This window comes from Heterodontus francisci, chromosome 14 (genome assembly GCF_036365525.1).
Source record: "Heterodontus francisci isolate sHetFra1 chromosome 14, sHetFra1.hap1, whole genome shotgun sequence".
NCBI lineage: Eukaryota > Metazoa > Chordata > Chondrichthyes > Heterodontiformes > Heterodontidae > Heterodontus > Heterodontus francisci.
In genome coordinates this window covers 101,759,919-101,773,643 of record NC_090384.1, presented here as the reverse complement: position 1 = coordinate 101,773,643, position 13,725 = coordinate 101,759,919, and the positions used below count along the sequence as shown (strand labels likewise).

The 13,725-nt window shown below is 43.9% G+C and overlaps 1 protein-coding gene across 1 annotated transcript; it reads left to right on the top strand.

The window, feature by feature from the left end:
- The first annotated feature begins 3,241 nt into the window (after nt 1-3,241).
- Nucleotides 3,242-11,634, top strand: LOC137376919 (uncharacterized protein C11orf91 homolog). Its single transcript, XM_068045874.1, has 3 exons — nt 3,242-3,551; nt 11,295-11,391; nt 11,559-11,634. Exons 1-3 carry the CDS (start codon nt 3,242-3,244, stop codon nt 11,632-11,634), a joined length of 483 nt encoding a protein of 160 aa, XP_067901975.1.
- Nucleotides 11,635-13,725: the final 2,091 nt, after the last annotated feature.

Genomic DNA, 13,725 nt, shown 5'->3' with positions numbered 1-13,725 from the left:
CAAATTTCAGCATTCAGTAAGCACAGTATAACATATGAACGTACGAATTCGGAGCAGGAGTAGGCCATTCAGCCCTTCGAGCATGCTCCGCAATTTAATAAGATCATGGCTGATCTGATTGTGGCCTCAACTCCACTTTCCTGCCTCCCGTTAATACCCTTTGACTCCCTTGCCAGTCAAAAATTTATCTACCTCTGCCTTAAAAATATTCAATGGCTGTGCCTCCACCACTCTCTTCGGAAAGAGCGTTCCAAAGACTCACAGAATCACAGAGTTGTTACAGCGGAGAAGGAGGCCATTCGGCCCATCATGTCTGCACTGGCTCTCTGAAAGAGCAACTCCCTCAGTTCCATTCCCCTGCCTCCTCCCTGCAATCCTGCACATTCTTCCTCTTCATATAACTGTCTAGTTCCCTTTTGAATGCTTCAATTGAACCTGCTTCCACCACATTCTCAGGCAACGCATTCCAGACCTTAACCACTCGCTGTGCGAAAAAGTTTTTCCTCATGTCACTTTTGCTTCTCTTACCAAATACTTTAAATCTGTGCCCTCTCGTTCTCGATCCTTTCATGAGTGTGAACAATTTCTCTCTATCTACTCTGTCCAGACCCCTCATGATTTTGAATACCTCTATCAAATCACCTCTCAGCCTTCTCTTCTCCAAGGAAAACAATCCTAATTTCTCCAATCTAACTTCATAATTGAAATTCCTTATCCCTGGAATCATTCTCGTGAATCTTTTCTGTGCTATCTCCAATGCCCTCACGTCATTCCTCAACCGCAGACGCAATTCCCCAGCTGAGGTTGAACTAGTGTCTTATACAAGTTCAACATAACCTCCTTGCTCTTGTACTCAGTGCCCCTATTAATAAAGCCCAGGAATCTGTATGCTTTATTAACTGATCTCTCAACCTGTCCTGCCACCTTCAATGACTTATGCACATATACACCCAGGTCCCTCTGCTCCTGCACCCCCTTTAGAATTGCACCCTTTATTTTATATTGTCTCTCCATGTTCTTCCTACCAAAATGAATCACTTCACATTGTTCTGCATTGAACTTCATTTGCCACCTGTCTTCCCATTCCACCAACTTGTCTATGTCCTTTTGAAGTTCTACACTATCCTCCTCACAGTTCACAATGCTCCCAAGTTTTGTATCGTCTGCAAACTTTGAAATTGTGCCCTGTACACCAAGGTCTAGGTCATTACTATATATCAGGAAAAGGATCCCAACACTGACCCCTGGGGCGCTCCAATAGAAACCTTCCTTCAGCCCAAAAAACATCATTAACCACTACTCTTTGTTTCCTGTCACTCAGCCAATTTCATATCCATGTTGCTCCCATCCCTTTTATTCCATGAGCTACAAGTTTGCTCACAAGTCTGTTGTGTGGTGCTGTATCAAATGCCTTTTGAAAGTCCATGTACACCACATCAACAGCATTGCCCTCAACAAACCTCTCTGTTACCTCCTCAAAGACCTCCAGCAAGTTAGTGAAACATGATTTTCCCTTAAGAAATCCATGCTGGCTTTCCTTAATTAACTCGCACTTGTCCATGTGACTGTTGATTTTGTCCTGTATTATTTTTTCTAGACGTTTTCCCACCACCGAAGTTAAACTGACTGGCCTGTAGTTGCTGGGCTTATCTTTACACCCTTTGTTGAACAAGGGTGTAACGTTTGCAATTCTCCAGTCCTCTGGCACCACCCCCGAGTCTAAGGAAGACTGAAAAATTATGGCCAGTGCCTCTGCGATTTCCACCCTCACTTCCCTCAGTATCCTTGGATACATCTCATCCAGCCCTGGTGCTTTATCCTCTTTAAGCACAGACAGCCTATCTAATACTTGGTCTTTATCAATTTTAAACCCCTCTAATGCCTGACTTACCTCCTCCTTCAATATTGCCTGGGTTGCATCTTCTTCCTTGGTAAAGACAGATGCAAAGTATTCATTTACTACCTCAACTATGCCCTCTCCCTCCATCTGTAAATCCCCTTTCTGGCCCTTATCGGCCCCACTCCTCCTTTTACCACCCTTTTACTATTAATATACCTATAGAAAACTTTGGGATTTCCTTTAACGCTAGCTGCCAGTCTCTTTTCATGCTCTCTCTTTGCTTTTCTTATTTGCTTTTTCACTTCCCCTTCTGGACCTTCTATATTCAGCCTGGTTCTCAATAGTATTTTCTACCTGGCATCTGTCATAACAAACCTTTGAGAGAAAAATATTCTCCTCTTCTCTGTCTTAAATGGGAGACCCCTTATCTTTAAACTGTGTCCCCTAGTTATAGTCTCTCCCAGAAGAGGAAACATCCTTTCAGCGTCCATCCTGTCAAGTCCCCTGAGGATCTTATACTTTTCAATAAGATCACCTCTCATTCTTCTCAGCTCCGATGGATACAGACCCAACCTGTCCAACCTTTATTCAGATGATAACTCCCCACCACCCTCGCAACATTCCCCCCCCACCCCCCCCATCCCAGGTATCAGTCAAGTGAACCTTTTCTGCACTGCCTCTAACGCATTTATATCCTTTCTTAAATAAGGGGACCAAAACTGTACACCGCACTCCAGGTGTGGTCTCGTCAATACCCTATACAACTGTAGCAAAAAATCCTAACCTTTATATTCCATTCCCCTTGCAATAAACAACAACATTGCATTTGCCTTCCTAATCACTTGCTGCATCTGCATACCAATCTTTTGTGATTTCTGTACCAGGACACCCAGATCCCTCTGTCCTTCAGAATTCTGCAATCTTTCTCCATTTAAATAATACATTGCTCCACTGCTCTTCCTGCCAAGTGGATAAGTTCACATTTTCCCACATTACACTCCATTTTCCAAATTGTTTCACTCAGGTCTGCCGCTCCAATGTGCCTGTGGCAGGTACCCCATCTAGAATGCAATGCCTATGTTTGGTCTGGACCCTTCCCCTCCCCCACTGGCTCAATATTCATCCACTAACAGTGCAACAAGTTTATGACACAATCAAGGTGATAGCATTGAAGCTCTCCAGCCAATCAGGGCCCAGCTCCTGCAGGAGGTGTGATTGTTTCCTGGAATGCTGGGTCAGTGATCCATCGCTGAATTCTAAAGTCTCCAGGTGCATCTTTTTAATTTAAAGGTAACTTCAAATGGAATGCAGTGATGCAAAAAAAGATAATTACACTAATGGAGCGAGTAGAATAGGGGTGCTGGAGATCAGTGCAGAGCAACTTCGAGCCGCACAGAAAGAATGAGCAAAAAGGCGCCCAAGTATTTTCCATCACTTTATGACACTAACAGCAGTACTTCATCCCTGAACAGCTTCAACATCTGGAAGAACCTGTTCCCGACGCAGGAGATCACGGAAAACAAGAGCGCAAAGGCTTCTCTGTGGCCACGCGGACTGGCGGACAACCCCTACGAACCCCTGAAATTCTTCTCCCCTCCAGCGGGAGGGGACTCTGCCTGGAGTGAGCTGGATGAGATCTGTGAGCTTGACATCCGATTGAAGGAAATGGAGCTTCTCACGTTAACTGGGGATGGGTTCGATCTGAGACGATGTGAGTTCTGGAGTTAACCATTTCATTTTGAAGTTGCTGTCTTCCTGGTTTTTAATTTCACACCTACTCTCTTATCAGAGTCGAGGCAGTTTCACATTTGGAGGGCGTGCGATCTGATTGCAAATTACACCAGGGCTATGAGCTTGGGATCACCTCCAGGAGCGATTCTCCCATCACTTGGGCTCCTCATGCTGCAGTATAACTGTTGTCCAGTGTGAAGTCAGTGTTACCTGGGTATTTTGTCAAACTTCCAGGTCAGAGGTACTAAACTGAGACCCCATCTGCCTTTCATGTGGGCGCCGAAGATCCGACATCACTTTTTGAAGAAGGGCAGGGATTTCTCCCAGGTGCCCTGGGCCAATACTTATCCCTCAACCAACATCAGTAAAATCAGAAAATCTGGTCATTTATTTAATTGCTCTTTGTGGGAGCTTGCTGTGTACAAAATGGCTGCCACGTTTCCCAACAATACCAACAGTGGTCACAGTTCAAAAGTAATTCATTGGTTGTAAAGTGCTTTGGGACATCCTGAGGTCATGAAAGGCGCTATAAAAATGCAAGTCCTCTCTTTAAACTTGATATTTCTTGTATTCTTGTCCATTTTCTGTTCTTTACTTTTCTCCAGAGGTGGTAATTCCTCACTGGAGCTCAAAATGTCCTGTGGCACCTTATCAGAGAGTCTATATTATTTACATGTGAACCTCAACAATGAATGTTGACAGGCTAGTGAACAGCAACTAAACATGTCCTTGTGCAAGGTCATTTGGCCTGAATACTGTTCAACTGGGACTCATACATACCTTTCTCCAACAGTACACGAACATTAAATCTTCAAAATCAAACATGCTTTTTCTTTCAATTTAAATTTTGCGCATTATTGTTGGTGTCTTGATGGCTCCACTTCTGACAGTTTCAGAGTGAAGAATGGAGTGAAACAGGGCTGTGTCCTAGCTCCCACTCTGTTTGGCATCTTCTTCTCCATGCTCCTAACCTTCGCCTTCCCTGCAGATATGGCAGGAGTCTACTTACACACTAGGTCAGACAGCAAGCTCTACAATCTATCAAGGCTGAAAACAAAGACAATAACACATCACATCCTGATCAGAGAACTCTATGCTGATGATGTTGTGCGAGTCATTCACACAGAAACTCAGTTACAAAGACTCATGGACTCTCTCTCCCAGGCCTGTAACTTGCTCTCCTTGACTGTAAGTGTCAAGAAAACTGTGCTCATGGGAAAATATAATGCATCTCTGCCCCAATCACTCTAAATAACACCCCACTGGAATTGGTCAGAAAATTCTGTTACCTTGGGTCCACAGTGACAGACAATCTGTCCCTTGATGCAGCGCTCCATACACTCATGATGAAAGCAGCTACCACCTTTGGCTGACTTGCGAAACGTGCATGGGATAACACCAAGCTGACCCTTACGACCAAACTGATGGTTTATAAGGCCTGTGTTCTCAGCACCTTTCTGTATGGCTGTAAAACATGAGCGACTTGCAGCTACCAGGAAAAGAAGCTCAATAATTTCCAATTTCACTGTCTGAAGTGCATTATGAGTCTATCCTGGCAGAACAAAATCACAAACGCGGCAGTCTTCCCAAAAGCAGAGCTCCCAAATGTGTTGGCACTAATCAAACAGTGAATCAGACATGTCCGCAGGATGGAAGACAGTTGCATACCCAAGGACCTTCTGTGTGGTGAGGTAGCCGGGGCCAGACGGCCAGTGGGGCGTCCAAAGCTCTGCTTCGAGGATGCTTGCAAGCATGACATGAAGGCCCTAAATGTTGACTATCACACCTGGGAGTCACTAGCTGGTGAAAGAGGGAAATGGTGACACATCCTGTGGAGTGGCATGTGCTACCACGATGACCAGTGGCTACAGCAACTTGGCAGCAGGCACCAACGTCAAAAACAACAACTCACAGCGTCACTTGGCAGCTTCACGCGAGGCACTTGTGACAGAACCTGCCTCTCAAGGATTGGCCTTCACTGCCATCAGCAAAGGTGCACCAAGAGAAGACATCCCGACCTAAATTAATTATTTGCTGCATCATCTTTGGTAGAAGGAAGGATGTCAACGAACCAACCATTGTGGGTGGTTAAATTCATTCATCTTTACAGAGAAACAAACAGATCTTTAAATGATGGTTATTCCTTCAACATCATATATCCCAAAAGCAATACTTTAAAAAAAAATCTTGATTCCTGATTGCTGAAAATTTGCAATGAGGTAACTTAAAATTGTAGAACTTACAGTTGCAGGGAAATACTTTTTAAAAGGCCATAGATACATTTTCTAAGGGGCAGGAGAGGGGGCACACAAAATGGCAAGAGGTGGCTCCCCCCACCATTTCTTCCAGAGCATAGAAGGCCAAGGACGTTCTTCCCATCCCATGCCAATTGAGGTCCTTAAGTGGCCAATTAGTGGCCACTTCAGGGCAGCTTCCCACCTCCGCTCCAACTTTACTGAAGTTGGAGTGGTCCACCGCGTGGAGACACTGCCAGGTGAGCTCTGGCAGCCTCCTAGCGGGCTCAGGGGGGTAATCCATGACCCCAGAAGGCCCCCCATAGGGTCTCCCAAGGGGGGGGGGAGGAGTGATGTCCACACCAGTGGCAAGACCCCGCCCCCCCATCCTCACCAACCCCCACTCTCACACCCTCACCGGGGTCTGCTGACTGGCCCTAGCAACCCCAACCCGACTTACCTGCGTCCTGGGGTCTCCGACATCTTGTCTACTTCAGGCCTCCTGCAATACCTGCAGTGGCCACCTTTCCTGGTGGCGCTGCTGGTACTGCAGAGCTGATGTCCCTTCAACTGGTCGCCATCTCTGGAGACAGGAGTTCGTCCCTTAAAGGGACAGCGTCACGGACGGCGGGCAGTTAATTGGTTGCCTCCTGTGAAATTGTTGCGGGCGTCCAACAGAGGGCTGAGGTGGAGATCCCCCCCCACCAACCCCCCAAAATTTCGGCCTTCTGCCCAGACCCCTGTCACCGGGATAAAATCCTGGCCTAAATTTTAATGGAAAGTGCAATATTTTTTGATGTAATTTGCTATATTTTCTAGTTCACAGGAGTACTATTTATATTTCTCTTTACATTCTTTCATTTCTTGTTTGTTTCTTAAATCCACATTGATAATTAGTTCCTATTTTTCATTCTTTATTAGAATTTCATTTCTGTTGCTGCAGTTCCCCTGGATAGAGAAAGGTTATTTTAGGGCCACATGCTCAGAATCACAAGGACACCCCCTGGTGCTTCCACATAGATTTCCAAAATTTTTCTTTTTTTATATTTCCATAAAATTGAGAATATCCAAAACTCTAGTGCCAGTGTCTTAACTTACACAAAACCCCATTCACCCATCAGCCCTGTGCTCACTGACCTACATTGACTCTTGGTCAGCAGCATCTAAACTTAAAAATTCTCATTCTTGTTTTCAAATCCCTCCAAGGTCTGTCCCTCCCCATCTCTGTAATCTCCTCCAGACCTACAACCATCTTAGAAACTGTGCTCATCCAATTTTAATTTCTCCATCATTGGTGGCTGTGCCTTCTGCTGCCTGGGCCCTAAGCTCTTTAATACTCTCAGTAGACCTCTTTGAATCTGTCAGGCAAGCTCCCCCACCTACCAAGACTGAGGCACACATTATTTCGCCACATGAACAGTAAAACTTAAAATTGCACGCCCCTGACTGGAAAGACATTTGCACAGTAACAGACTGTGTTGGAACAAAGGAACCAGTCCCCGCCCCAGTACACAGAAGGGACCTGGTCAAACCAGTCGGTCATGTGACCAACTGCTGGCCAACTAGGGGAGTTTTAAATTGGAAAAACAGAATTTGAACTCAGAAAGTCATGTGCTCCCAGTTGGAACAGAACCTCCTCTCCAGTCCTGCCTGCCTCCATCTCTTTCCCACGGAACTGAATCTTGTGAAAACATGTGAACCTCAAAGAGAAAAAAGTCTACACTGAACAAGGTTTAAGAAGAACACTGGGCCCCAATGAACAGCAAGACAACCTACAATCAAGTGAGCTCAAAGCACAGTAAACAAGAAACTCTTTTGATATTGCCTCAAACCCCTCTCTACTATATTTTCCTCCCCTCTTTTCTGTCCCTATTTGCATGTGTGTATCGTGTGTGCATGCTAGTATGGGCACGTCATATATCCGTAGGCGTTAACTCCATTAGAGTTTAAGTTTAAGGTTTAATAAATTTCTCTTTCTTCTTTAAACCTAAGGAAGCCTCTTTGTGCTCATTTCTTTGCCTAATAATTGGAAAGCTGTGAACAAGCATTCACAAAGGGGGAGCTCAAAACACAGTGTGTTTAAAATTAAACCCTGTAACAATAAGACCTGGTGAAGACAGCAAAAGACCCCTAGACACATTCCGCACCCGAACGTAACACATCTCTTCCCTCTCTCGCCTCCATTAAGACACTCTTTGAAACTACCACTACAACCAAGTTTTTGATCATCCTAAATGACCCCCTATTCTGAGACTGTGACCCCTAGTTCTAGACTCTCCAGCCAGGGGAAATATCTTCCCAGCATCTACCCTGTTAAGCCCTCTACGCATTTTATGTATTTCAATGAGATCACCTCTCATTCTCCTAAACTCTAGGGAATATCAGCCCATCCTATTCAATCTCCCCTCATAGGACAACCTCCTCATTCCAGGGACCTTCATTTCACTCCCTTTAAGGAAAATATCCCTTTCCTTACATGAGGAGACCAAAACTATACACAATACGCCAGATGTAGTCTCCTCAAGGCCCTTGCTTCCCTAATTGCTTGCTGTATCTGCATGTTAACTTTCTGTGATTTGTGTACAATGATACCCAAATCCCTCCCAATATCAATATTTCCCAGTCCCTGACTATTTAAAAAAAATTCTGCTTTTCTACTTTTTATTGCAAAATAACTTCACAATTCCCCACATTCTGGGCTGGATTTTATTCTCCCAGGCTTCAGGTTCCATGGCGGGGAAGGGCCTGAAGATGGCTCCAGAGGAGGCCTGCCACAGGCCTCGACGCCGGGAGGGCCCAGCCCGATCCTCCGGGCGGCGACAAGGCTCTGTGGCAGGCCCCTGCCCAGGGCAACTGGACCACACTTTAAATATGCAAATGAATAAAATCAATAAAGCAACATCGACTTACCAGTGACCTGGAGAGCCCGCTGTGATCTTCGACATGGCGCTGGCACTCCTGAGCATTCAGATCCCAATCCAGGGAAATACAGCGGCACACTGGTGGGGAGGGGGGAGGAGGTATGTTGGTCAGTGCTGGGGGGAGGGGGAGGGGGCGGGGTCAAATATACATAATGGGAGTAGGGGATGGTGGGATGGGTTGAACATTAAACTTTGTGCAGTTTGGGAGGGAAAGGTCAGATGTGAAAGGTAAGTGTTTTGAGGGGGGAAGGGCAAATGGATAATGTAATTTTTATTGGGGGGGGGTGGGAAAGGGGCATTGTGAATTTATTTATTTAACTTTGGGGGGAATTTCTCTTTAAAAATGTTAATGTGCCAGCAGGGCATGGCTGCCCTTTAAAAATGGTACTAGCACCTGCGCTAAGCAGCTGGCGCCATTGCTGGGGACAGACAGCCCGCCTCCTCCACGTGATTGGGGAGGGGAGGGGTGGGCCTCCCGGCAATTTAAATGAGCCACCACGTGGGAGATTGCCGCAGCTCTTTGGCGGATTTTTGAGCTCACTGCTCGATATTCCATTTGCCACGTTTTTGCTCACTCACTTAAGCTATCCCTTTGCAGTCTCTTTGTGTCCTCGTCACAGCTTACTTTCCCACCTAAGTTTGCATCATCAACAAATCGGCTCATGTAAGTCATTAATATAGATTGTAAACAGCTGAGTCCCAAGCACTGATCCTTGTGGTACCCCATTAGTTCGAGCCTGCCAATCTGAAAATAACCTGTTTACAACTACTCTCTGTTATTTGTTCATTAACCAATCCTCAATCCATGCTAATATATTACCCCAACCTCATGAGCTCTAATTTTGTGGAATAATCTCTTGTGTGGCATCTTATCAAATGTTTTTTGAAAAGCTTTATGATCTTGCTCTTCAGAAGCTGTGAAAGGGTGTGTCTAGGCAACTGGTTGTCCCTCAAGCACAGCTCAGTAAGATTGGACACCCACCATCCCATCAATTAGAAAACCACGTTAGTTCATCAATCTGCTGTGCCATTTTGTAAGATGGACATTGAATACATTGCAAAACAAGAACATCAATGTATTAATTTCAAATTAAAAAATCAGCAATCAAGGCCCACGATAATCTATTTATAGATACAGCTCTGAAACAGGCCCTTTGGCCCACTGAGTCTGTGCCGACCATCAACCACCCATTTATACTAATCTTACACTAATACCATATTCCTACCACATACCCACCTTCCCTATATTCCCCTACCACCTACCTATACTAGGGGCAATTTATAATGGCCAATTTACCTATCAACCTGCAAGTCTTTGGCTGTGGGAGGAAACTGGAGCACCTGGTGAAAACCCATGCGGTCACAGGGAGAACTTGCAAACTCCACACAGGCTGTACCCAGAATCGAACCCAGGTCCCTGTTGCTGTGAGGCTGCGGTGCTAGCCACTGCGCCCAGGGCCTGTCAACAATTACCCTTTGTTTCCTGCCACTGAGCCAAATTTGTATCCACCTTGCTGCATTTCCCTGGATCCCACGGAAATTTTTTTTAACCAGTCTGCCGTGCACAACCTTGTCAAAAGTCTTGCTAAAATCTATGTAGACCACATCAACTGCACTACCCTCATCTGCCTTCTTTGTTATTTCAAAAAATTTGATCAAGTTGGTTCAATAAGATCTTCCCTTAACAAATCCATTCTGACTGTCCTTGAAGTCTATCTTTATTTTTCAGCATTCTGTCACTTAAAAATTTTTAATGTGTTCAAAGGGCCTGAAGCCCTTTAAAAATGCCCCCAACACCTGCCTCTGCGTCATCGGGGGTGGGTGGTCCGCTCCTCCATGTAAACGAGCCACTGTGCGAAATATGGCGGTGGCTCAGCGGCACACAACTCGCGCATACACCGCGCCTGTCTGGAAGTTCGCTGCCAAGATCGGCGGTGAGCTTTCTAAATTCAGGTCAACACCTCTAATAATGCAAGGCTCCCTCAGTTCTCGACTGAAGTGTCGACCTAGGTTATGTGCTCAAGTGTCTGGTGTGGGGCTTGAACCCACGACCTTCTGAAACAAGAGGTGAGACTGCAACCCACAGAGTCACGGCCAACACATTGGAAAGATAGTATCATATGAACTGGAAGCACCAATGAAAAAGAACACATACAAGATATTAAACCAGTGGGTATGAAAGACAATTAACTTGTAACTCATGCACATTACATATAATTACATAGAGGTTACAGCACAAAAACAGGCCATTCGGCCCAACTGGTCTATGCCAGTGTTTATGCTCCACATGAGTCTCCTTGTGCCCTATTTTAACTCACCCCATCAGCATATCCTTCTATTCCTTTCTCCCTCATGTGCTTATCTAGCTTCCCTTTAAATGCATTTATACTATTCGCCTCAATTACCCAACGTGGTAATGAGTTCCATGTTCTCACTGTTCATAGAAACCTGCTACCATTATTTTGATATTATGCTTTCTTTGATGCGTTGTTACAAAGTACAATAGTGAAGGCTTTATTGCAACTGTTAAAACTCTTACGTAAAACAAATGAGTCTGCTTCTCTACAGATAAATTTTTGAAGATGTTAAAGGATGAAAAGATGCAAGACATCAAGGCAGCTAAGGAGAAGAAGAAACAGATGCTAAGGGACAAAGCAAAGAAATGGTAGCTGTCCGATTGTTTGGTGATAAGGGAAGGTGAACAGCCTTTGGGAGCGACCACCAATGTACAAAGATATTTAATATCGGAGGCTGACACACAAAACACTAACATGGACTGAATTATTCATAGCGTTTTACTTTTCTGATTTGTAACGATGTACCTCATTTCAGTTTGAACTCTCAAATTCTCTTAAAAAAAGCACATTTCAATGTGGATATTCTGCCCAATAACAATGATGGGCCATAGAATGAGGTAATTTACACATCATTTAAGCTGCCCTGTTTTTAACAAGAAGGATGATACACCATGGTTGTAGCACAATGGGAGTCTAAGTCACTGTTTCTAACAGCTCCTGTAGGAAGTGTTATAACAAAGGGGTTTTACTACAGTCAACGTGTGTTAAGGTCAAAATATTGGGTGATCTGCCCTACTGTCATCTTGTTCTCTTGACATCCAATAAGGGTAGGGTTGCCAACTCTTGTTGGACTTATTCCTGGAGCTTTCATCAGGTGACCTCCTGCCTCCAACCACCAAATGGCCTTTTCCCCCTCCCCCCTCTCCAATTTATATTTTTGATAAATAATTAAGGAAAATTTGTCAAAAAATGAAAAGAAAAAAACACAATATTTTTATTAATTGCCCCTATGATTTTTCTCCTGGGCGTTTGCATGCACCAGTGTGGGGGAGATTAATCTTTAATTCCAGGAGACTGCAGGACAGTCCTGATGGGTTGACAATGCTAAGTCTGGGGTTAATTATCCTGCAGAACAACTTATTCTGCTACGTAAGGAACCTTGGAGATAGGGCCAAGCCGCGGAAATTCCTGTAACTTCAGCAACTCCACCCTTTCCCCATTATGTGTGTGATGTTTTAAACTGCTCATCTTTCCTTCCCCCATCATAGACTATTTGATAGCCCCTGAATTGAAAGCCCATATGAAAAGTTGATAGAAAAATGACAGTAAAATATTTCAACATGTGTATCTTTAACACAATTATCAGATGATTTTTAATAGTTCTTCACAGACTTATGTTACAATGAACCATTCATCCTCTTCACTCCATTACATTTTCATCTTGTCTTTTGTTTATCTCAATTAGATAAAGGCCTTAACTCCTTTACTGCTCGATAACATATATTTATGTTCTGTACTTCAAGAGTATCGTCATTTAAAAATCAAGCCACATTATGAGATTGTGACTACTTGTGCCATCTATTTGTCACTACCTAAATCCAATTTTTTGGAGCTGAAAGGATACATTTGTGCACATTTTTCTCAGAGTTCCTGCTGAAAGATCCCATCCTTTGCCATTCTGGAGAAGCTCTACTAGTTGAGGCACTCCTGATGTCAAAGGATTTCATAACTGTTTTCCCCAACAGTTACTTAATTAATGTAAGCACTTTAAATGTCCTTAAAGTCAAATTACTTAAATCTTCCACTGGTTTCCTCCCCCACCACCACACCCTGAGACACAGTATTCAATCAAGCAGATGTTTAGCAGCATCAGTGTGGGGTCCTCTTGATGGGACATCTCCAGAAATGTGCTGACCACATTGGTTTTTAATATGAGCCTTGTTCAGGCAGCGATAAACGTGTTGATCTGATGGCAACATCTGCCCAGAGGAGGTTACGACTGAGCACAGCCACGCACATCTGTACCTTTCTGGAAGTTTGACACAAGAAGAGGATTTCCCCAAAAAGGACACAATCTTAAGGACTGGACAGTAACTCACCTGATGCTATTAATAACTGGCTTGCTTCCAACACAGCTCTGTTTATCAAAAGTGATTTAATGTATTTAGTGGGCGGCTATGGTGTATTCAGAGGGGTGGGGTCACGATGAAATGTAACAGGTATAATAAATAAGTCTATAGTTAACTATGAATGATAACGTGTGAACTTTAAGCACAAGAATCTACACAGAGGTAAAAATGCTGGGTTTGAGTTAGAATTAACTTTACATCTTTTTATTGGTAGCCAAAACTTGAATAGACTATACAAAGGAATGTGGTAACCTTGCTTAAGACGTAAAGCATTCTGGCATTAGATTTGTGGAGAACAATTATCATCCGATGTTAATTCTGCTTTAAAGTGTTGGGGTGGGGGAAATGATTGGCAGTGAAGCTAATTCTTCACTCGGAATTGGAATATGCCGAAAAGGAATTGTTAAATGTTTCTGTAGAAGAAACCCAATGGAAGAATAAACATTGAAATTGTATAGCATTGGGGTATATGATGTAAAAAATAATGTACAGCATTAATGATTTTACAATTTGGAAATTTATGTGGTTAATTTCTGAACAGCCCATGGATAAAATAGTGTAAGCAATGTAAAA

What these genes read in the sequence shown, in the direction of transcription:
- LOC137376919 (XM_068045874.1), top strand. Translation starts at nt 3,242, where the DNA reads ATGAGCAAAAAGGCGCCCAAGTATTTTCCATCACTTTATGACACTAAC. An exon ending in TGGGTTCGATCTGAGACGAT is followed by an intron (nt 3,552 to 11,294) that starts GTGAGTTCTGGA and finishes GCTTCTCTACAG; the next exon opens with ATAAATTTTTGAAGATGTTA. An exon ending in AGGGACAAAGCAAAGAAATG is followed by an intron (nt 11,392 to 11,558) that starts GTAGCTGTCCGA and finishes ACCTCATTTCAG; the next exon opens with TTTGAACTCTCAAATTCTCT.